The following is a 24812-nucleotide window of genomic DNA, read 5'->3' as shown; positions in this document are numbered from 1 at the left end:
ACATCTTAACAGAACCCATTACTTCACCCACAAGAGCGCACTTGCTCTCTCTCTCTTTGTGATACATACATATTTATATATGTGTGTGTGAGTCTATAGATAGACAGAAAGTAGTTTTAAGGTGGTTGTGTTCTTTCTGTTGATGGATGTGAAGGGAACAACAAAGAGTGGTTTTTTGGATTTAGAGAAAGGAACAGCAAGTGAAAGTAGTGAACTTTGTACGGATCATACTGAGATGTCTCATCAATACTTGCATCAAGAAACCCAGTTTTTAACATGCGATGAGAGTACTATTTGTGGTGGTAGTGGTGGTGATATATACGATGTTGTTGGTGCTGGTTCTACTCCTCCTTCAAGGACTGTGAACCCTTTTAGCAGTTCTTCAGGTACAGAGACTCTGTTTTTTTTTCTTTTCCTAACCACCATTGACTTTGAGGGTTCGTTTGTTCGTTTGTTGTTATTCTGTTTGTGATTATGTTGTAGGAGAAATGGCAGCAGCAGAGTCTGTGAATGTGAGAGGAGCCCCTTTCACAGAAGCTCAGTGGCAAGAGCTTGAGAGACAGACCATAATTTACAAGTACTTGATGGCCTCTGTTCCTGTACCTTCAGAGCTCCTAATCCCCATCATCACAAAGACTACCACTTCATCATCAAGTGTTCCTCCAAGCTCCATCTCTACAAGTAATTACCAAACTAACATTCTGTACTAATTACTTCATTAATTTTCTTCATCAAATTAAGCACACACTTTTCGGCTAGGCATTTCAACAAACACCAACAAGGCGGATCCAGAGCCATGGAGGTGCAAGAGGACAGATGGCAAGAAATGGAGGTGCTCGAGAGACGTGGCTCCTGATCAGAAATACTGCGAACGGCACTCTCACAAGACTCGTCCTCGTTCAAGAAAGCCTGTGGAATTGAATGCGGACGAATATTCCACAAAAAGGATAAATTTTTCTCACCATCATAATTACAATAACATGGTCTCTGCTACACAATATGACCAACCCAGGTGCGTTTTTAATGCTCCAGATTAATAAATTTTTGTGATGTGGTTCTTGTCTCTTTTCTTTCCTTGTCTTTTATGTGTTTGTTGTTTTGTCTGATGAAGGGGCTTGGAGTGGTTAATGAGAGGGGAGAGTATTAGTACTCAAGAATGGCAACAAATGGGTGATAATAGTATTGGGTTTAACAAATTTGCTCCTTTGGAGGCAGCTTTGAATGCAAACCAGGCAGTAGAGACGCAGACAAGAGAGACAAGGCATTTCATTGATGAAATTGATCACAAAAATAGCGGTGGTTATGGAGCTGAAACTGAAAGGTTTTCAATGAATAGTAGCAGTAGTGGTGGTCTATGGATGGGTGGTTCTGCTCCTGGTGGACCATTAGCGGAGGCCTTGTGCCTTGGCATTGCGAGTAGCAGCAGCAACAACAGCAAGTGTTCTAGTAGTGGAGATGGTGATCAATTAGGAAGCAATTCCATTAACTAAAATATGTGTATACACACAGAAATTTCTTATGCGCACTCAAAATGCGGATTACTTTTTAAGATGACAAATGGAGTTGTTTTGGATCCCACTTGTTCCAAATCAACGGTGAAAACATAGGTGCGCATATGAGAATTTCTGTCTGTATATATATATATTTTGAGCTTTGACACAAGAAAGCAGTGGCTCTTGAAACAAGCTTTCTTCTTTTCCTTTGATTTTGTCGAATTTTTTTGTTCTTGTTTGTGCTTTAAGGTGAAGGTATGTTTTACTGTGCCCATGGATAAACTAACAGTTACAGCTTCTGTCTATCTATCTATGAACACATATGTATGGAATTTATGTTTGAACTTTATGATGCAGAAATTTAACAACCCTGTAATTCTTCTTTTGAAGTCTGAAGCTAAATCACTGAAAGAGAGAGGTACGGGTTTGATAAAAAGAGATGTAGGTCCAGTGGGCCCCATGGAACCACCACGGGGGCACCCATTCAGGAAGAAAAGGCCGTATTTGGCTTAGCCCAGACCATATCTTGACCTCCCAAATTCTATTTTTGATCTGTTGGACTGGCCTGCGAGCCCATCAACCCATTAATTGTTGCTTTTTACACAAGGACCAACTAGGCAAGAAAACTGCAGAGTCCTTGGCCCATTAAACCATATACCTTTCTTCCCACAAGGCTCAAAAAGGAAACAAAACCCACAACTATTTGTCCATGGGAGTCGGGAGACCATACAATGATAGTATGATACAATCGACAGCCCAAATTCCATTGCAATAATCTTTGGGTTGGACTGGCCTATGTTGCCAACATGCCCCGTTAACCATTGAGCCTTGTTTTTTAACATAATAAGGCCCAAAAGGGCAAAAACACTTATATATTATCTTTCTTTTTTTTAAATAATTGGGAAAGGGAAGGAGAAACTTCTTAGATTCAGCAATTATTGATTTAGCTTCATAGAAACATATGGTGTGCTGAAATGGATTAAAAATGCCTAAATAACAATTTCTTTTTGTACGATTTATTTTGCTATGCATAGATTTGGAGACTCCACAATTCCCTAGAATCTACGATTTCAATCTAAAAATCTTACTTTGAGATGTGTGCCATGTTTTGTCTCATATGCATCAAAATCTAGTAGGAATTTAGATTTGCAGTGTTCAATACTATCACAAACTCAATTATTTAGCTTTTACACCCCATTCATTCGTGGATCCTGGTGCACTTAGAGATGTATACCATGTGTTTTCTCCTATGCATCAAAATCCATAAGAAATTAGATTTCAGTGAACCGTCTGTTTCAGTTATATCTCTGGAGATAAGCTTGCTTGCACTGACCAAAAAGACCGAATTTATGTTAACTGGTCTTCTATGGGAGTCGATAGAAGTTATCTTTAACTAATGAACGATGAATTCCTGTTAACAGATTGTGAATGGAAGGTTCAAGCCGGGATTAATCCCTGTGCTGCATCATTTGATTGGAGCTGCAATACATGAATGCTGTGGTGAGGGTGATGGTGCTATCTGGCACACCAGTTCTTTACAACTCTTGTCATCCGCCCTATTATGTCGACTCCACCGTCAAAAAATTAGGTATCACATATGTCCATTTCCTAAAAAATGTCACAACCCAATTTAATGATTTTTTTTTATTGATTCAAAATTTAAAAAAAAAAAGACAGGCGAAGAATGTGTTCATACCAATCTCACTCAATTATAGTTTGTGGGTTTGGAACTATTTCAATATCAGCCCCCATTTTTTCTTTCTGGGTCCCAAATTGAAATTCCATTATTGACAAGCAATCAAGCATGCATGTTGCATATGTTGTGCTGAGGTTGTTAAGGTATCACCGACATTATGCGCATGCAACTGCTGCTTTTGGAGTAAGTCCACGCCCAATTTTCATGTCAAAGATGTATTGAGTGCCTACTGGACACAATTTATTACATGATCAAAACATGTTTATATATGTAGTCCATCGATCAATTCATGTGATTCAACATGTTTATATATGTTGTCCATGAATTCATGTGATTCAACAGTGGTCGGTTCGTTCAGTTTGTGGTTCTAGGGTTATGTGATCATGTGGTACCAATTTAGGATTTTTCTACTTATTTTTTTAAACCCCTTACGTATTCAACTCGCATTAATATCTCTATACGGTAGATTATTAAAGATTTATATCTCATATCGGTTGTTAGGCGTAAGCCATTGATGTGGTTTATTAGTAAAGATCCAATCTTTCTCAACCAAGAGGGTCGTTTTTAAGGACAAACACTCAAAACGGACAATACGATACTCTTACGAGTATCCGATTTGAAGAATCTCGTTTTTTCAGAAATTCTATCTTTCCTTGATTTGTTGCGAATTCAACGCAACATTGTCATCGTTCATGCTATATGAGTTATCCTCATTCTATAAGCATGTTGTCTACTAATTGCCCAACATTGTCTTTCTCAAACTCTTATTTTAACTTGAGGAGATCCCTCGATGGTTTTGATTCTTTTGAAGGCTCATTGGAATACTGAAAACAGGGGGAATGTATGTAGAGACCATTTTAGCCTCGTCATTCTCTTTGGTTTTGCCACGCTGTCTCAGTCAATCAAACTGGGTTTTGTCTAAACGTGTTAAAAGGTCAATTCAAATGTGTTGTTCTAAGTTACAGTATAATACACGTTTCAGTTTTGGTAAATTCAACTGGGCTCTAGTCCTCCTAGACCATTACACATAAAACATTAAAAAAAAACAACACAAAACATAATAATGGGAAAAAACTATTACAATAACAAGAAAAATATATACTCCTTCACAAGTTTTGACTTTTGAGTTCAAATTTCATTACCTTCCCACAATAGTCTATGAGTAAACAAATGGGTTGTATCACATTTCATTGCTAAAAGATGGTCAATATTATCAAATTGACATGTTTTTTAATTTGTACATTGACAATCAAAACATGTCAATTTGGTAACATGAAATTAAAATTTGTATCATATGTTAAATTGGTAATACGAAGTTGAAATTTGTTTCATTTTAATAACTCTAACATAATTTTCTTTTTTCGTCAATCAACCGCATATAAAGTATTATCAGAAATAAAGGTAAGATTATCTGCAGCTAGTTAAACTAGTAATACTAATACTAACAGGAAAGGACATATTGTCTATGTTTGGCAGTACGTCTTTACTGCGTTCAGTTGCACCTCACCTCACAGCGTCATAGTTTTTTGTGATACGCCAAACGCTTTTATAGCAGAACTTACCTCACAACACCATAACTTTTTTACCTCACGTCACCGCACTCCCAAACGCTTACAAATATATATTGAATTGTCTCACATAATCAAATTAGGTCAATTATTTTATTTTAGATTAATATACAATGTAAATGTTAAGTGATTTTATATTAATATTATTAGTAATCTAATATAACCGTAATTTAAATACGCCAAACACATCTCACAACACCGCATCATAGTTTTAAAAGTGATGCACCCGATACCTTTTTACGTTCCAACTCACCTCATCAGTATCACAATTTTATAACTCATAGCACAACACTCCCAAACAAGATCATTAAGAGTGATAAGAAGAGAACAGAACAGGATTCAAGCCAGCGAGGCAACGAACGTGAAAAACGAGAACGCGGCGACTCAGCCCCACCCTTTGCGTCGTTATATATACGGAGGGAGGATGCGGGTATTGATGACCAATTAGCGCTAGAGTCGTACCTGGAAGAGATAACTGTGACATTTGCCAAATTCTCTCTCTACAGTTGCTCTCTCTATATTTGCCAATTTGGTAGATTTTCTCGAGAAAAGCAAATTAATAAAAAACCAAGGGAGAAAAAAATAGAAATCTGCTGCTTGGGCCTGGCCTACGGTAATCTATGTATCCCTTCTCTCCTCCTCTTATCTCGAAATCCTTATCTATACCTACTCATCATTGTTTGTCTCCTTCCCCGACCCCTCTCTTCTGTCTTGTTCAATATATTCGCATCTTTATTGCTTCAATCATACCCTCTCTCTTGCCCCCTTTTAAATTTTTTTTTTCCCTATTGGTGGGTTTGGTTATTGGGGTTTATTGAATTTCCTCCTCCGTCAGAAAAGAAAGAAATAAAGAGTTTTCTCCACCGTTGAAACCCTCGAGTAATCGCTGCGCGTAATTTATACTCTTTCGATTGATTCGAGGGTTTTATCTTTCTTGGGTTTTAATTTTTGTGGGTTTAATTTATCTGGGTTTGATTCGTTTAGATTATCCTGTTTCGTACAAATTTGTTTTTAAGCGTGTAAGGTAAAGGAATGGCTCTGGTTTCTGTTTTTCTGGAGATTTTGCAAAGACCTACAATTGGGGATGTTTTGAGTGACCTAATGATATTAATAGCTCCTTTATGGATTGCGGTTATCGTTGGTGTTCTTGTTGGGTGGATGTGGAAGCCGACATGGGCCAATTTGGGTAGGGAAATGTTGAAATCCTCCATCTCGAAGGCGTCTAAGGAGACTGCGTCTTCATCTTCGGAAAGACCGATGAGTTTTGGTTCATTTCCGATGTTGAATTCATTGAAGTTTCAGTTGCCATGTTACATTCCCTGGACGTCAGATGACGGGGTTCCAAAAGAGGATTTATCTGTTCCACCTACCAACCTGTCTGATTGGAGGTTTGTTGGGTTTGTTTGCTTCAAAATTCATAAGTTAAATATTGGGTTTACTTAATTTGATGTTGTTCAAGCTTATCGGTTCAGAAGCTTCAATATCAAGCTTTAGGCTACAGTTTAGATAACCTTGTAGGCCCTTGTACTTAGTTTTGGTTGTAGTCATAGTTGTCTAGATGGTTGTATATTTGTTTAGCTACTCTGGTCAGGTAACTTTAGCCCGACGTTTCAAGATAACAGGGTATGGGGTTTACAAGCGTCTGCAATTCAGTATTAGGAGTAATGTTCTCGGTGGGATTTTTTAAAGATAGTATTAGCTTAACTATTTTGTAATATGATTCAATTCCACGCCCTTGGTGCTCCTTTATGATATCCTTTATGCATTTGAAACAAAAAGAAGCAATTCAGTATTAGCCATTAGGATATCTGAATGCAACTTGAACTAGAAGGAACTTCTATTTATTTACAACCTGCTTTGTTTTACTTCATCAGTGGGACTTCATCCGAGCTCGAAAAGGAAAAACCGGGACTTGTGAATGGAGATGATTTAGAGCATTTATGTAAGCTTGTAGATGTTACAGATGGAGGTCCTGGTTGGATTCATATGATGGATCGTTCAACCTCGACAATGACCTTTCAAGCCTGGCGGAGAGATCCTGAGGTAGTTTCACATCTCATTATGTGGAGGGTTTAAGGTTTACTGTGAGTAAACATTTCAATGTGAATTTGAAAGTTGTCTTCAAGTATCATATTCTTGTGAAAAACTGAAAATCATGTTGTGGTTGTACATTATGTATTTTAATTAGCTTATTCAGGTGAAATAACGTGTTTCTGTCTTTTGCTAGACTGGTCCTCCACAATATCGTAGCAGTACCATCTTTGAGAATGCTAACCCAGAGATGATGAGAGATTTCTTTTGGGATGACGAGTTTAGATTGAAATGGGATGACATGATTGTCTCTGCTGAAACTTTGGAGGAGTGCCCCGCTACAGGAAACATGGTGGTTCGTTGGGTACGCAAGGTGGGAATACAGTCTTCTGGATTTATTTATTCATTTATTACATCAACGGATAAACTTTGGTTGCATTACTCATGTGTTGTGTGCTTTTCGGCGGCACAGTTTCCCTTCTTTTGTAGCGACAGAGAATACATTATCGGGCGCAGAATTTGGGAATCAGGACACTTGTACTATTGTGTTACAAAGGTATGAGAAAGAAAAGCTATTATTTCTACAATTCTACATAATAATCCATTTCTTTTGCTGTTTTCCATATTTGATATCATGTGGGGGTTAGGAAGTTGTAAAGGAGCTTTCATGTCAGTTTCTCTTAAATTAGTAGTGTGATATACCTTGTTTCCTCTAATTAGGATCTTCTAGGTGAAACCTGTTCCAAAAGACTTGCAGAGATATAAGTTGCAAATCTCTGTGAGATGTAGCATAATTAGAGTTGAACAACTACTTCAGCTCCGTAGTTGACTATATTTTTTACTACAGAGATGATTTCCATAGTAAACATTTTCATGCGGAAGCATATTTATTATTTAACCTTTCACGTGGCAAGTCACTTGCCATAATCAGCATAATCTCTTCTCTTCATTCTGAATACAGTAATAAACAGCATTCTATTGGGGATATAGACACCCACGTTTTTCAGTTTTCAATTGAGGGCATACATAATTTGGACGTAATTGCAGCTTTTACTTATCACTGCTTCATTTTCAGTTAAGATTGCTTGTGATTAGTATTTCATGAGATTGGCCCCTTTTTTCCATAGATAATTCTATTCCGGCAAATAATTTATTCCTATTCTTCTGTATGTTTCAGGGAGTACCCTGCTCCACTGTGCCTAGAAGCAACAAACCAAGACGTGTTGATTTGTACTATTCGAGTTGGTGTATCCGTGCTGGTAACCAATTTTTTAAATCTTCTTTTTCCTTGAGAAAATTGTCATTACTTTTCTTTTCCCTGTTGAGTTTCTTGTTTACTGTTATAATCAGCACATTTTCTCAAGCCCGGACACTCTGTCATGCGAGGAAAAGCTTGTGATAGAGAGTTTTGTTGTCTTGTAATGTAGTGTAGTGCGTTTGTATTTCAGTTACATGTGCAAAATTACATTGGTCTTGAAGACAATCGATGACTAATATTTTTGTATGCTATTAAACCAGTTGAATCAAAAAGGGGGAATGGCCAGCTCGCCTGTGAGGTGTTACTGTTCCATCATGAAGACATGGGTATTCCTTGGGAAATTGCTAAAATCGGAGTGCGGCAGGGTATGTGGGGAACTGCGAAAAAGATTGGCATTGGCTTTCGTGCATATCAGAAGGAGAGAGCATCAGATGCTTCACTCTCACGTTGTGCTTTCATGGCTCAAATCAACACTAAAGTGAGTACAGAGTACTTGAGATCCTTGGAGAGGAGTTCAAGTGGTTCATCAGATGATGAAGTGAAGGATTCGTCTGAGAAACCATTGGGAAGGAACATACCTAAGCTGGCTGTTGTGGGTGGTGCAGTAGTCCTTGCTTGTTGTCTTGACCGGGGGCTCTTGACTAAAGCAGTTATATTTGGAGTAGCCCGAAGATTTGCAAATATTGGAAGGAGATTGTAACTCAGGTAGATGTTTTGCTTCATAGTGAAGATGGCGGCCATGTAAATTGATGTTGCAGCGAAGTGAGAAATGAGTCTCCACACTCACTCTCCCCTTTTTGAGAGTATAGAAAGTTGTTCTTTTTGTTATGTCTGAGCCATGGAGCAGCTTTGGATAAGGAAAGGGAAAATCAGAGAGTTTATTTTTCTGAAGCAGCCAATCACTAAAGCATCTCATGCTTGCGAGTATAACAATAAATTCGGGTTATTTTCTTCTTCATTGGTTGCCCTGATCTACACCAGCTTCTTATTTTGCTATCTTTGTATGATGATCTGAAATGAAAGGCTGTCAACACGCTTCAAATTCAATGTTTATGATTCTTGATGAATTTCAATCTGTTCACATCCTGAGAACTATAGATGAAGTAGATTGTATTAAAACCCACGTTTGGGTGTATGATCCACTCAGTCTGAGCTCGACATATTTGAGATTCTGGGAAACAACATACTATTGTTATGTAATAATCTTCTTCATGGCTTTCTAAGTCTCTTGTTTGCTTTCTTAGTATCTTGTTTAGGGCTTCTTTGGAGCTGAGGTTATCTTTGGATGCGGATCAGTGGTGGGTTTATGTTATTGGTTTCTTAACGGAGGGTGGTCAATTCTTGCTGCTTATTACAAAACAATTGCCATCCGAAGTCTGAACAGGTAAGAGAGCCAAAGCCTTAAGACTAATTTTTCTAAAATTTGTTCATGGAAATGGAGCGAAGACCGAGGCTTGTGCTTCCCAACCTCGTCCTCAACTTTATTAACGTTGAAAGATGCAGAATATGGTCACTGAAACTGTAAAGCAAGCCCACCAAGTGGAGTTGGAGTTGAACTATAAAGCATGAAACATTAGTAGTAATTTTCATTAACGTTGTATACATTAATCTGTAATAGCATATAAGAAGCGAAGTTTCTTGAGAAAAAAAAACCAGGCGTTTATATCACTAGTACAAACATGGAATCAATCAAAGAATTTAACACGAACAGTTTTGTTTTGGTTAATTAATACGAGACCAGAGTTTCAAAGCAGTTGAGGCCATCCAGCTCCGGCGCAAACCGCGGCGCCTTGCGGTGGTCTCTCACGGGGGCAGCAGCCCCTTCTCTCTTCTTCTCCTTCAAGTTTTCTGTCTCCTTTACCTTGTTAAGGACTACCTGCTTCTTGTTGCTCTCTGCAGAAGTAGTAGGGAATTGGGCCCTCGAAACAAAGAAATCCGCGCACAGAGCATCGAAGGGACTGAAAATCGAATTCATCTGTCTCGATAAAATATCTTTTGCTCGAGAATTTCTCTTTTTCTTCTCTTTTTTTCCCTGTAGGGTGTGAATTGAAATCAGGTTTTGGGATTTGAGATTATATATAGAGAAGGAGAGATCGTGAGGGAGACCGCGTAGGACGAAGAGTGGAATATGGAACGTCAAACGTGGGAAGAAAGAAACTTCGGGGGTCTAACTGTCTGTCGTTATTGGAATCGTCAAACGTGTCATCCCGGTAAGACTTGGTAATGCCTGGCCGCCCTCCATGACGCGGTCACTCTGATCTGGGTCGTGTATTTTTGAATCGTGGGTCCCAGAATTTAACGGTCGTAAATTGAACGACCGACGTCGGTCCTCCCCCACAAAATTTGCTGATTAAAGATAAAGATTGTGTTTGGACATAATAAAGACATGTTGTGTTGGGCATAGAATTATTTATATACTTATTTTTTAAAAAAATTATGGGACTACTATAATAATAAAATACATATATTAGTGGGCATGTATATCAGTTTTCGTTGGTTAATTGAATTGTCAAAGATGTTGGCTGCTACAATAAGGGACGTACAATTTGGTTCAACTTTAACGTGTAGAATTTTAGGGGTCTAACTTAGCTGACTTTGACTTCAAACCAAGTCGCAGACTCGCAATTCGCAAATGAAGACTCATTGTTTTTCTCCATTTTTAATTGCATCAGAAAGACGAAGGTGTGATGACGTAATAATGATTCATGCGGTGCAAGTGTTACGAATATTTGATTTTGGAGGTGCGTTAGGATTCTGCTCCAATTGCATATTGGGAATTATGATTCATGTGATTTTTACATAATTCAAAAGTTAATGGGTCGTTATTTAGCTTTGATAAGGAAATTGAAGGAAAAACACAGAAGGAATCGTCCATAAGAAGCAAAACCAGAGGCGAAAACTCTATTTAGCTTCTTCCTTTTACATTCACACCAACGTTCAAATAAAAAAAAAAAACAAACTAATTTCTATGAAGAACAAGCGTTTCAAAGCAGTGCAATCCATCGAAGATGGGTGCAATCGCTACCACTCCATCTCCATGCTTCGTCTTCTTCTCAGCAGTAATTACCATCGATGAGTTGCTGTTGCTGCTGTTGTTGTTCTCCTTGGTTGTGTACTCAGAGTTTCTACTCACCATCTTGAACAGAGGAGGCAGAGCAAAACCAAGCTCATCGCCAAAGTAGTCCGCGCAGATGGCTTGGCGTAATGAACCGAAGATAGACATTCTAACGAATTGCAGTATCAAAAAGCTTCGGAACTTAGAGAAGGAGAAGTTGAAGATTAAAGATAATTGCAGGAAGACTTGCTTAAAACCCCCCTGTTGCGTACGTAAGAGAGCATAACTTGCGCATCAAGTCATTGTTTTCCTTATCCCTTTGGAGTTTGGGCTACAAGCTTTGCTTGTTTGATCTGGTCATAGATGCCACAATTAACTTCAAGTTTTGGAATCCAATTTCACTTTTTTTCTGCTTTTTCTTTGTTGCGATTAGAAAACGGAAATAGAGACTCTCGAAAAGGATATTCTTAACTCAAGATGAAAGACAACTAAATACTGAAGCTAAACCCCAAAATACCACAAATCTCATCATTACATAAATAAATATCACTTAATTACAAAATTAAGTGCTTATTGAAACTAGGTTAGGACATTGTTCTAATGAATTGCTTCCATTAAAGGCTTGATATTCGTCTGCTTTGCTAGAGGTTCTTGCAGAGCTTGATTGATAGGGAACAGATGACACTGTGCATATTGTGCCATCAGTTGGTCCACAAGAACAAGACCCACCATAGCTTCTACAATTGGCACCGCTGCATACCCATCACAAAACAAACTTATTTGATAAATATTTTAATTTTAAAAGAGATTTTATGTGACAACAAGATGTTACCCTTCTTCTAGTGGCTATTATCCTAGGAAATACCTCTTGGGACAGCACAGGGATCGTGGCGATCAAGAGCCATTAGTTCGGTTTCTTTTTTATCTCTAGTCACTGTGAGTTGCTTCTTCTGCAGAAACATCAGAATCCAGAAGAGATTATCAAATGTTTTAACAACAGAGCAAAAGTAAATTAAACTTTTGATCAAAAATATATCCCAAGAATTTATAATGACATACACATAGCCAGAAGGTAATGTCATTAGCCCTGCCAAATATAACCCGAACATGGTATGCCATAGCGGTGGTGGCATATCTCATTCTATTGGGATGCAAGAAAGAAAATAGGCAGGAGAATAGCAGTTAAGATATCATAACATACTCCGATTGTCGCTGTTGGCTTGAAAGCTACTTTCATGTTTATAATTTCACCATTGGATATTCCTCCCTGTACGTACGTCAAACACATGGAAAAACTTAGAAAACCAAAGATGCTCCATAAAGGAAATTTTATCAAACTAACTTAAACATCTAGAATAGAACTTTTGAAGCAAATTGCTTACCTGTATCCCGCCAGAGCGGTTTGTTCTTGTCCTGATTCTCCCATGTTCATCGGTAAAGAACTCATCATTATGTTCACTCCCGGTCAAAAATGTTCCTGCAAAGATTTTCATCAATGATCAGCTACAATCTACTTGAATAAGAATCCCAAAAATATATCTCCTTCCATTTTAATCTCGCTTAAAGGATACATTAAGCATCGCACAGAAATTACAACCTGAAAATCCACTGCCAAAGTCAATGCCCTTTGTTGCTGGCACTGACATGAGAGCTTTAGCTAGCTCAGCTTCAAGTTTGTCGAAAACAGGTGAGCCAAGCCCCTGATATGCAATGAGAGATTTTTAATGCCCTTTCTAACTGATGGAAGAACAGGACATGCACTCATATAGGCATGCGGAGAGAGAGAGAGAGAGAAAGAGAGGTGGAACTGTGGAGGGGGAAGGAGGAGCTTACGCGAGGAACATTCCTTGCAATGCATGTGACAACACCACCAGAAGAATCACCTCTCATATTGATCATATGAACCGCGGCAATCATCTTCTCTGCATATTCAGGATCTGGGCACCTTACGATACTTCTCTCAATCTGTCAACAGGCAAATCAATACTTATCAACAAAGGAGATGAATGGGGAGCAGATGTTATAAACAAGTTTTGCACAAAATTTTGATAAAACTGTGAGCCATACGCTCGCAGGACACCATTTAAAACTGACAAAAATGATCGAAAATGTGAAATCTAAAGCAATTAGCAATATTGTTGCTTCTTGACAGCACAAAGTCTAAAATTTAGAGCAGACATACCTGATCAAGCGTCAGATTTTCATGATCAACTAGATCCTCTGGAAGCACTACCTTGTGAATCTGAGAGACATACGCAAAAATCTGGCAAAAACGAAACAAACCATCAAAGTTTGAACAAAAAATTGCAAGAGACGTCCAGTAAAACAAATAAGCATACTTTAAGGGCACATGTTTTGTATCACCGGCACTGATCATTTGATCAATGACGACCACACTGATAAAAGGCTTAAAGGTTCGATACACTCAACGGAAAGATGTTTACAGATATAAAGAAAAGCGTATGTGTGTAAAATGTTCTGGCAGAAGACCGATCACACCTCAGTTCCTACAAGTTGTCTGAGAATTTTCTTAGCAACAGCTCAAGCAGCAACCCTTCCAATGGTTTCTCTTGCTGAAGCTCTACCGCCACCCTTCAAATACAAATCTATGTCAGATATGACAGGGTTTTTCCACCCCAGAATTATTAATAGTCCTAGTATGAACCCTAAAAGCATTACCTGGACTGATCTGACACCGTACTTCATGTCATAAGTTGCATCAGCATGAGAAGGCCTATATGGTATTGACATATCACTGTAATCCTGAGAAAAATAGGGACAACTCCAGATACAACTCAGTATATTCACAAATTAAATAGACTTATAATCATACTAAATGTACATTCATCAAGTGAAATATCAGCATAAAAAAGGAACAGAATGCTCACATCGTGTTTTCGCCTCAAGATGTGCGACAAGCAACCAAAACAAGAGGCATACAGTAAAGTTTCCAGAAATCTTACTTTGATTTTTACCAAGAAGAACAACAAGAATAAGAAATGAAAATAGATGTTTTCCTTTTTTTCACATTTAGATTTTATTTCAATACACAGTCTCTTATAAGCCAGTAACACCATCCACTCACATGTCCTCGCTGCTCAGAATTGGGCACAAAAACAAGGATGGGTGTGCCGGTGGTCAATCCTGTGGCCATCATAAATGAAATGGCTTCATTACAAGTACCAAAAGAACAACTAGTTATCAACTTGCTTAAATATTGAAAAGAACATATTCTCAATTATAAAATCCAAAAAGGCGAAACCTTCAGAAACTCCAGAAACTATTTGGCATGTATCAGTCTCCTTTCTGTGGGTGGTACTTCGGCTCTGACCTGGCCTCCTGAACACAAAAAACCATATAGCTTAATGAAAAAACCATGCATCAGAGAAACAAACGTATATCAGCATTATACATTCATCAACCTGTATCAATAAAACAGTGTTAAGAGTTCTATTATAGGAATCTGACAAAAGGGAGACTGAACAGTGATACCTTCTATCAAGATCCACTTGCAAGTCATCTACAGAGAGTGCAATTCTAGGAGGGCATCCATCAATTACACAACCAAGACCACCTCCATAAGATTCTCCAAAAGTAGTAACACGAAAGTACGTCCCGATTGTGTTACCAGCAGCCTTTATTTCTGTTATGAAGAACCCAAGATGCAAACTTTATGTTTGTTTCAAGCACAAAAGAGTGTTGTGAACAGATGCAACTAAATCAAGTTGTTGAACCTAAACTGTCATATGTAATTTAATAATCTTGTGAGGCAAATCCAACTCATTGAACCTCCCAACCCTCCTGAACCCATCTTCCACCTTAAACTTGTATTTAAAACACACTTGGAAAATTTGTTCTCTAGGCAGAAAAAATTCAAAGTAAATAGTTGCTATTGAACCCAACTCCCTAAAGTTTAGGTAAAAACTCACGCAGCTGCTTTGGGTTAGGCGGGCGGACACGAATTTGAAGGGCAGGAGATGAGAGCTTGTGAAATGGCAAGATCAAAGAGCCCGGACTCGTCCTCGGATTCCCAGCAAAGGAATTCGATAGGATAGGAGACGCCATTGGAGAAAGAAGAAACAAAAATTCTAGTTTTTTTTTTTTTTCTTTCTTTTTTTGGCTAAGCAACTACGATAGAGATAGTACCTGCCATATATGGTTGAGATGAGGTACGGCATGTTAAAAGAAGTCCACATACATTGGACCCAATCACGACATTTCTTCAGCAGAATGGTTCCCGATTCAGTGTCTTGTCTCTGCTACAGATGGGAAAACTCCATGCTGCTTTTGTTTAAACAACTCAGAAGCTCTATTATTTGATGAACTCAATAATACTTCAGTGAAGTTAAAATGTACCGTAAGTTTTTAACTTGGATAAACTGGAACGACTTGATTGTTCATGCTGATTTATGCAGTACAAACAAATGGAATAAAAATGATGATAGAGTGCGAGGAACAAATTAATGCACTAGGCGAAAAATTTCTGTGTTGACGGCACGAGTTTAAGTACTTAAAAATGTTTAAGACAAACGGGTATGATGTCTTTATCGATTTAAAAAAAATCAATGACAGACCGGGGGTTGAAGGTGGACCAGAAAATATAGACAAATATTGCTATCAATAATGGACTTGGGGCTGAAGTGGACAAAAAAGATTTAAAAAAATCACTTGAAGAAATAAAAAAATATATAAAGTTGAATAAGAAGTCAATGAAAATATGAAGAATGACAAAAATGAATGTAGTGTCGGTGCTGAAGGTGGACAAAAAAGAAAAAAAAAATATATATATATATATATATCACTTGAAGTAGTAAAACAGTATATAAGTTTTAGCAAAAATGAATGTAGTGGATCCTGCTGCTTCGAGAATGCTAACATAGACAGACTAAAATGCATCGAACTTAAATAAATAAAAAAAAAAAGTCGTATCAAATTCCAATTCTCAATTTATTCTATTGTAAAAATGTAGGTCATACATATGTCGAGACTTCTAGATCATCGATTATTATAGTGTATTTTGATGACACATAATTAATGCATAGTGATACAACTATTAGATATGGTGGAGATTGTTCTCTCTTGACGATAAACAAACCAATAATCTTAATCTAGAAGGAATATAAACATTGTTTTTGTTTTTTCTATATTTGTCTGTTTAGTATACTCGAATATATCTCGATGATGTAGTTCGATATTTGTAATTTTCTAAGTCGGTGTTTGTAATTTCCTAAATTGTTTTCTTGTGCTAGGTTTAACATTTGTTATGAATAAAATGATAGTGTTTGACCCTTCAAAAAATACAGTAAAATGTGAATGCGCCACATTTGTTTTCAGTTATTTATTTATGTAAATTAAAAGTTCTTTTAATATTAAAAATATTAATTAAGGGATTTATTCAATTCTTCTGAAGAAGTGGATGTTGCGTTTGCGCTCGTGATGTTACGCTGGCAAACCGAAATTATTAGGGCAAATGTAATGGTGAAGTGATATTGGGCCAACAAAGATGTTGTCTTTTGTTGATGTGGTTGTATTGTAAAATATGTTTTGCTTATGTGGCTGTATTGGGATAAGTGTTTTGTTGATGTGGATGTATTGATATTTGATGTTTTGGTGTAGTTTTGTTGTGGATAATATGGAGGAATGGAATGTTGTTGGGTTGAGTGGAAAGAGAAAGTGTGTGGGAAGAAAAAGTGTATAGAAATTTGTGTTTTGCTGATGTGACTGTATTAGAATACGTGTTTGACTTGACTTTTTGTGTAATAGAGGTGGGACCGGGTCAACAAAAATGTTGGCCCAGCAAATCAATTCCCATTGCATTTGCCCTTAGTTGGGGACAGACGATTGGGTGTTAGTCCACGTGTCTTCGGAACTGAACGTACAATTCATTCCCGTTAATTACAAAAATCGTGAAAGCCAAGCTCACGAAGCCCGCATATCTAATAACCCAACCCTCGGAACTGCAGACAAAACCCCAGCAGAAGGAAGCGGAACAACCAACTGTGCGGTGGTCGAGATCCGGCGAATTTCGTCGGGTTTCGCCCATTCATCAATTCGGAGTTTGAGTATTCTATTAATCAAAGAAAGGAGAGATGAAGGCATCATCCAGCACTCTCGTAGCGTCGGTACTGGCGGCGTCCACCGTGGCTTTAAGCTCATATTTCTCGTCCGAAGGCCGCGGCGTCACCGTCTACAAGTCCTCCAATGAGGTATTTGATTCGTGTTTTCCTTCTCTTCTTTGATTCAAATTTATGTTGTTCAATGTTCAGATCTTGCCATGTTTTTTTGTGTCCAATTTTCTTTCAGATTTTTCTTTGCAATCAACAGCGTCTTTTGCTTCGCGTGTGTTTTCATGTCTGAAATTTCACCATAACCACAAAATTAATGTCAACGCCATTGTTTCCATTGAAAAAGAAATCCTCTGTTTTTTATGTTAATTTTTTTAAAGCTTTTGGTAATTAATAGGGATTCTCTACTAGTGCGGGGAAAACGGCGTCGGATAAGGAGAAATTTACGCCAAGATTTGATGGATTGAGGTTCATAGAGACCTTGGTTACTGCTCACAGATAGTTCATGAGTCACGAACCCCCGACACCATGCGGAAAACTACGCCGTTTTTGTCTGCTTTTGTTTTTTCCCCAATTTGTAATTTTATGATTATTATGGAGGAAACTCATCGGTTGTATGATGTGATTAAAGAGAGATGCACTTCTTTTTTGAATTAATTAATTAATATCGGGTGCTCATTGTCCTCCAGGTATTTCAATATCTCCGTAAATATATGTTGGTTACTTGTATAAGCAATTTTATGTCATCCGAGCTTGACAAGCACAGACTATGTATCATAATTAACTGGACGGTGGGCAGACTGCAGACATGTCATGACAGCCCAAGTTGGTGGTGATTGCATCATTATCCGGCGAAACACCAGCGATGATGTTTCTTAACAGAGAATATAAAAGCCGGTGAAGAAGGAATTAAAGGTAGGAGATGAACATTTTTTTGGTTCAAAGTATATACCATAGTTTGGCACCTTAAGGCTTTTAGCAAAAGAATCAATGAATGCGTAGGTAGGGACAGATAATAGTGTGGCCATTTTTGGCTTAAGATGGTAAAGCGATATTATTAGGGCAAATGCAATGGTGAAGTGGTATTGAGCCAACAAAGATGTTGTCTTTTGCTGATGTGGCTGTATTGTAAAATATGTTTTGCTTATGTGACTGTATTGAGATAAGTGTTTTGTTGATGTGGATGTATTGATATTTGATGTTTTGGTGTAGTTTTGTTTTGGATAATATGGAGGAATGGAATGTTGTTGGGTTGGGTGGAAAGAGAAAGTGTGTGGGAAGAAAAAGTGTGTAGAAATTTGTGTTTTGCTGATGTGGTTGTATTAGAATACGTGTTTGACTTGACTTTTTGTGTAATAGAGGTGGGACCGGGTCAACAAAAATGTTGACCCACCAAATCAATTCCCATTGCATTTGCCCTTAGTGGGAACAGGGTTTCTGCGTAGTAGGTGTTGGGTTAGATAAAAAAATAGTAACATTAGGAAGTTATATGGTTTGGGCAAATGCAATGGGATTTAGGTTGCTGGGCCAACATTTTTGTTGGCCTGGTCTCACCTCTATTACACAAAAAGTCAAGTCAAACACGTATTCTAATACAGCCACATCAGCAAAACATAAATTTCTATACACTTTTTCTTCCCACACACTTTATCTTTCCACCCAACCCAACAACATTCCATTCCTCTATATTATCCACAACAAAACTACATCAAAATATCAAATATCAATACATCCACATCAGCAAAACACTTATCCCAATACAGCCACATAAGCAAAACACATTTTACAATACAACCACATCAGCAAAAGACAACATCTTTGTTGGCCCAATACCACTTCACCATTGCATTTGCCCTTAGACAGTGAATCAAATGGTGTCTGTACTTCATTGGTAGGTGCAATGCGCCTGTGTTACTAAGGACCATGTTATGGATGAATCTGTGTGACAAGGGTAAGGGATGATTTTGACAAGTTGAAATCTTTCTTGTTGGATATTATTTCATGTACTTGGACTCAGGTTGCTGGAAGGTAGTTTGTGGTAGTACTGTAGGAGTCATCTCTGCCGCAGAAAGCTATCACTAATGAAGCTGGCATTTATATGAGGGCCTCCAAATAGGGATGGTGACCATCCTTTTTGTTGAGATAAAATTTTGACAATGGAAAAGTCGATGGAAACAAAGTATTTTGTAAGTTAAGATCGAGCCTATCTTAATTATCTTAATATTGTAGAAGGCATTTTTAAAAACAAAATCGTGCGGATTTTGAGGCTCAAAGAGTACGATATGTCTCCAAGTTGTTTGGGTTAGACTTTCTTATATGATATTACTATATTAGAACATGATTCAATTACGATGTCGAATTTACGTGCGTCCACCAGTTTGGGTAATCTATTGAGCCTTTTTCAAACGTCTTTATAGACGGATCATCCACATGTGAGGGGTACCTCAATCCGGTATTGGTCACTTGTAGGGCATTTTCGGATTTCAATTGACGGATCATCCACATGTGAGAGGACTCTAACCCCAATACTCTACTTGTTGGACCTCGTATAATCAAGTTTACGAGTGCAGAGAGTGTTAAGATAAAAGTCTCACATCGGAAAATGGAGGGAAAACAAAATATATTATAAGTTAAAAAAGATTCAATACCTCTCAATTTCAGATGACCCTTTGATCTTGACAATCAAAACAGACAATACCTCTACAAATTGAAGCTGTTGGGTTTCACTTTATACTCTTTGAGAGTAAGCAACCATACTTAACAGCTCTAGGCCGCAAAGATGATATCATATCATATATCATATTTGTAAACTCTATAATTAGATCCAAATGAAGAAAAAAATCTACGGTGAATAACAACAAAACCAAATGGTATGGTTGTGACTTGTGAAATGCTCGCTCCGAAGCGAAAGACGTGACGAGAGCCTATTATTGATTGGATTTTTCTTTGTGGTTGCTACTATCTCCACTAGCTATCATTCGCTGCCGTCCATTTTAAACATCCTGTTCAGGAAAATAATTTAAAATGTTTATGTACTGCTCCACTATCATGGATCATTCACATCGAAATTGAGCTACCGTTCCGAGGACAGATTTTTCAATGATACCAAAAAGTGGGACCAAGTGGGCCACAAATTGCAACTAGAAAGAAAATCAGAAATGAACCTGAACCGTTGAGAAATTTACCTCAAAATTTGAGCATAGATTCCACAGATGTCATCAGGCCCATCATCACTGTGGGCCCCCGAATTCTCAGGCCTCACGTGGAGACAAGCAAATCTACAGGTGCCTAGGAAACCGGACGGCCCAAACCCACTCTATAGAATCCACGTGGATCGACACGTTTACCAACTCCACCACTACAAAAGCGGGATCTAATTAATGATCATAGTCGTCATTCGTTGTGAGCAGTACAAAGTCACACAGTGCATCAACTTGCTTAGGACCTCTGTAAGTGGTGGCTCTGGACGATTATGATGTCTTTCGAATTCAGAGATTTTATGAATCGAATCCAATCTTTTCTGTTTTGTGAAAATCACCATCAAAGATTAGTTTGTTGTGATTGTCTCTTGTGATTCTATTTCTAGTTACATTGAGTCCATATATAGTATATTGATGGATCATTAGCTATTGAGTTTTCAGTTTTGACTCCCCCTGTTTTCTACTTTCTCTGCTGGTTGTTATTCATGTGAGTTTCATATGATCTCTATGATTTTGGGCTACAATTTTTGTTGAATTATATCATTTTGATTTCTTCTTTTTGATTTTTTGTTTTTCAATTCCCACTTCCATGCTTATGAATGCAAGTAGTACAATTTCTGGTCATGTGTTTGTGTTGGGTCAGAAGGATCTTTACCTATGTCAAGGCAACTCAGTGATTTGAGGTGTCAAATAGTTCCCATGAAAGAAATTAGGCTGGTGATAGTGTTTGGCTTAATCATTTTTTCAATTTGTTTTTGGGTATCTAAAAGTTTGTGCCTTTTTAGTAGTAAAACAATTCTATTTGAAGAACTTTTAAGGGAAAGTTGAATCCAAAAAAGGTTCGAGATTTTTTTTTAAAAATATTTGGGTTATATATGTTGTTAATTATGAACTGGTGTGTTGTTTATTGCAGCTGTTTACTGCTTGGGCTATTTGCTGAGTTCTTCAGTAGCGAAAATGGCAACAGTAACAGCCTCACACTTTATATCAAGAACTTCTCATGTCAACCCTGCTGGATCAGAAACTAGACCAAATGTCACTCAGATAGGCTTGAAGAACCAAACTATGACCCACAGTGGTTTAAGGTCTTTGAACATGGTGGATAGGCTGCAAATGAGAACCCAAGTAAAAGCCCTAGCCAGAGAAGCCAGTTCAAACGGGCCTACAGCTGTGAATGACAAACCCTCAAACAAGATTGTTTGCAGCCAAGGAATGAACTTGGTTTTTGTGGGAGCTGAGGTTGGCCCCTGGAGTAAAACTGGTGGACTTGGTGATGTTCTTGGAGGACTACCCCCAGCAATGGCTGTAAGCCTAAGCTTTTCGATATGATTCATACAATTCAATTGAATTATCTTCTTTCAAGTTTTCAAACCTGCGAGTTAATCTCAATGCATAATTTTTTATCTCAGGCTAGAGGACACAGAGTAATGACAGTCTCTCCTCGTTATGACCAGTACAAAGATGCATGGGATACAAGTGTTGTGGTGGAGGTAGATTATGATACTCGATATTGCGCTTGAGAAGGATAGTTATTAACTTGTTACAGTGTGAGAACGATGTCTTATATAAGATTTTCATCTCTTATGCAGATTAATGTTGGGGATAAAGTTGAAACTGTTAGATTCTTCCACTGCTACAAACGAGGTGTCGATCGTGTCTTTGTGGATCACCCACTGTTCCTGGCGAAGGTATCAAATTTTTTCTTAAACGGGGTTTGAATCTGGAGATAAGTTTTTAAGGTGAGTTCTTACCCTTTGATGTCTAAATATCTTAGGTATGGGGCAAAACTGGATCCAAAATCTATGGACCTGTGGCAGGAACCGATTATCAGGATAACCAACTTCGATTTAGTTTGTTGTGCAAGGTAACTGATGGTTCTATTCTCTTTCATTCGGCGAAAAAGAGTAATAATAACTGGTGTTCTATTCCCTAGAAGATCTACTTGGTCCTGTTGTGGACCATGATCTAAAACTTGTTGGTATTAGCTCTATGTATCATTATCAGAACTTAAGAGTTCTTTTACTACAAAATCTGTTTTAAAGCTATTCCCTCCTTTATCTCGTTTTCAGGCTGCTCTTGAGGCGCCAAGGGTTCTGAATTTAAACAGTAGCAAACATTTCTCAGGACCATATGGTATGAAATGATTAATAGGAGCCGAGGTTAGAAGTCCGAAATTTCACGCCAGGTTACTTCAGTAAGGCTTATTTAATTTGCCTGTCTTTGTTTAGGAGAGGATGTACTCTTCATTGCCAATGACTGGCACACTGCTCTTCTGCCGTGTTACCTGAAGACCATTTACAAACCTATGGGTATTTACAAAACTGCTAAGGTATGCTACCTTACTTTCAAGTTGAGTCATTAATGTGTCTGACTAGCTAGAAAGTTGGATTTATTGGGAGCTTTGTCTTCGATAATCGATGGCAGGTTGTCTTTTGCATCCACAACATTGCATATCAAGGCAGATTTTCATTCTCAGACTTCTCACTTCTCAATTTGCCAAGTGAATTCAGGAGTTCTTTCGACTTTATAGACGGGTATAAATCGTAGACAATTCATTATTTCATCATTGTGGATTTAAGTTGTGTTTCATAAGTTGTTTTTGTGCAAAGTATGTAATTTCTCCTTTATTTTTCTGGCAGGTATGAAAAGCCTGTGAAGGGAAGGAAAATCAATTGGATGAAGGCCGGAGTGCTAGAGTCAGATAGGGTCCTAACTGTGAGCCCATACTATGCTCAGGAACTTATGTCGGGAGTTCAAAAGGGTGTTGAATTGGATAACATCATTCGTAAAACTGGCATCACTGGGATTGTAAATGGCATGGATGTTCAAGAGTGGAACCCTGCCTCAGATAAATACATTGATGTCAGATACAATGCCACAACTGTAAGTGCCTTGAAATAATTTCAGTTCCCATAAGATATCAGACACAGAAGTGGTTGCTTACAGGAATCGTCACTTGCAGGTTATGGTTGCAAAACCCTTGCTGAAGGAAGCCCTTCAGGCTTATGTTGGTTTGCCCGTTGACAGGAACGTCCCTTTGTTTGGCTTTATTGGTAGACTAGAAGAGCAGAAAGGTTCTGATATTCTAGCGGCAGCTATTCCAAAGTTCATTGGAGAGAATGTTCAGATAGTAATCCTCGTAAGTACCCAGAGAACTCTTTCTCCCATGATGCTGGTGCTGCAACAGTTTTTATGAAGTTGGGCTGACATTGGCTTATGTTCTTTTTGGCAGGGAACTGGCAAGAAGGCCATGGAAAAGGAGATCCAACAGCTGGAGACATTGTTCCCCGGCAAAGCTGTAGGAGTAGCGAAGTTCAATATCCCCTTGGCCCACATGATTATAGCTGGAGCTGATTTCATGTTGATCCCTAGTAGATTCGAACCATGTGGTCTAATTCAGTTACATGCCATGCGATATGGAACGGTAAGGGCATTAGACCTTTTCTTATCCTCGCATTCTGATACCAACTTGATTTCACTTATTTCCCTTAATTTTGCTATAGATCCCTGTTGTTGCCTCAACCGGTGGACTTGTCGACACTGTCAAAGAAGGTTACACAGGATTTCAAATGGGAGCCTTCAATGTTGAAGTAAGTTAATTGCCTGCTCCCACCTCCCATGATGAAAACCCGCACTAATTCTTCCATTCCCTTGCTCCATGCTTGAATATAATTTAATCAAATGTTTCGAAATTTATTTCAGTGTGAAGCAGTTGATCCATTAGATGTGATAAAAATAGCAAAAACTGTCGTTAAAGCTGTTGCAATCTATGGCACTGCTGCCATGAAAGAAATGATCCAGAATTGCATGGCCCAAGAACTTTCCTGGAAGGTTAGTATTTCAGCCAGCACCTAGGAATCTTGTCGCATATTTTGCGATGATCTGATCAGATTCATAACACATGACCTTGTTGTGGTGCAGGGTCCAGCTAGACTGTGGGAAAAGATTCTGTTGAACCTGGATGTTGCTGGCGGTGAAGCCGGTGTTGAAGGGGAGGAAGTTGTTCCTCTTGCCAAGGAAAATGTTGCCACTCCCTGATCTCAACAAATCTAGTATTCATTTTAGCTGCTTCCAATAATAACCTGAAAGTGCAGGAACTGATGCATTTCTGAAGTGCCTATGTATGCTCTTCTCACATACTCCCACTTGGTCATTGCTGCGAGCTTCGATGCCTGGAGGAGGAAAATACAGCTTTGGTGGTGCAGTGGTGTGTTTATTTTAAGGGTAGATGCATAAATATAAATCAGAGCAAACATCTGTTTTTGTTATTCGAGGTAGCATAAGTAACAGTTGTCCACTCTTTTAGCATAAATAATGTATAGTCCGTTGAATTTCCAAGTCTATCTTGTGCTTCTGCTGCTAATTTTGGTTCTTGGGCTGGGCCTTATATAAGAGGCCTGTTTGAATTTGGATTGCCACTTGCTTACAGTCCAGTCTTTACATTTC

General features: G+C 38.2%; 3 protein-coding genes and 1 pseudogene across 4 annotated transcripts; 3 read left to right on the top strand and 1 right to left on the bottom strand.

Annotated features, from left to right (window-relative positions):
- Window positions 1–3: 3 nt before the first annotated feature.
- Window positions 4–1787, top strand: LOC119980015 (growth-regulating factor 8-like). Its single transcript, XM_038822656.1, has 4 exons — window positions 4–386; window positions 484–681; window positions 760–1012; window positions 1112–1787. The coding sequence occupies exons 1-4, from the start codon at window positions 143–145 to the stop codon at window positions 1488–1490; spliced, it is 1074 nt and encodes a 357-aa protein (XP_038678584.1). The 5' UTR covers window positions 4–142; the 3' UTR covers window positions 1491–1787.
- Window positions 1788–5387: 3600 nt separating this feature from the next.
- Window positions 5388–9289, top strand: LOC120016613. The gene is made up of 6 exons (XM_038869463.1): window positions 5388–6145; window positions 6632–6800; window positions 6985–7161; window positions 7261–7344; window positions 7966–8047; window positions 8307–9289. The coding sequence occupies exons 1-6, from the start codon at window positions 5790–5792 to the stop codon at window positions 8744–8746; spliced, it is 1308 nt and encodes a 435-aa protein (XP_038725391.1). The 5' UTR covers window positions 5388–5789; the 3' UTR covers window positions 8747–9289.
- A 1627-nt stretch (window positions 9290–10916) lies between these two features.
- LOC120016502 lies at window positions 10917–15197 on the bottom strand (annotated as a pseudogene).
- A 5317-nt stretch (window positions 15198–20514) lies between these two features.
- LOC120016802 (granule-bound starch synthase 1, chloroplastic/amyloplastic-like) lies at window positions 20515–24774 on the top strand. Of its 2 annotated transcripts, none has more exons than XM_038869722.1 (14): window positions 20515–20615; window positions 21280–21671; window positions 21776–21856; window positions 21956–22054; window positions 22141–22230; window positions 22436–22499; window positions 22595–22695; window positions 22791–22900; window positions 23006–23249; window positions 23329–23505; window positions 23599–23790; window positions 23870–23956; window positions 24069–24197; window positions 24288–24774. In XM_038869722.1, the coding sequence occupies exons 2-14, from the start codon at window positions 21324–21326 to the stop codon at window positions 24402–24404; spliced, it is 1839 nt and encodes a 612-aa protein (XP_038725650.1). In that variant the 5' UTR covers window positions 20515–20615; window positions 21280–21323; the 3' UTR covers window positions 24405–24774. The 2 variants fall into 2 exon arrangements, with proteins under 2 accessions (XP_038725650.1, XP_038725651.1); XM_038869723.1 differs by lacking the exon at window positions 20515–20615 and adding an exon at window positions 20669–20853.
- Window positions 24775–24812: the final 38 nt, after the last annotated feature.

The sequence above is a fragment of the Tripterygium wilfordii genome, chromosome 15 (assembly GCF_013401445.1).
Source record: "Tripterygium wilfordii isolate XIE 37 chromosome 15, ASM1340144v1, whole genome shotgun sequence".
NCBI classification, from domain to species: domain Eukaryota; kingdom Viridiplantae; phylum Streptophyta; class Magnoliopsida; order Celastrales; family Celastraceae; genus Tripterygium; species Tripterygium wilfordii.
This window is presented reverse-complemented; position numbering and strand designations above follow the sequence as displayed.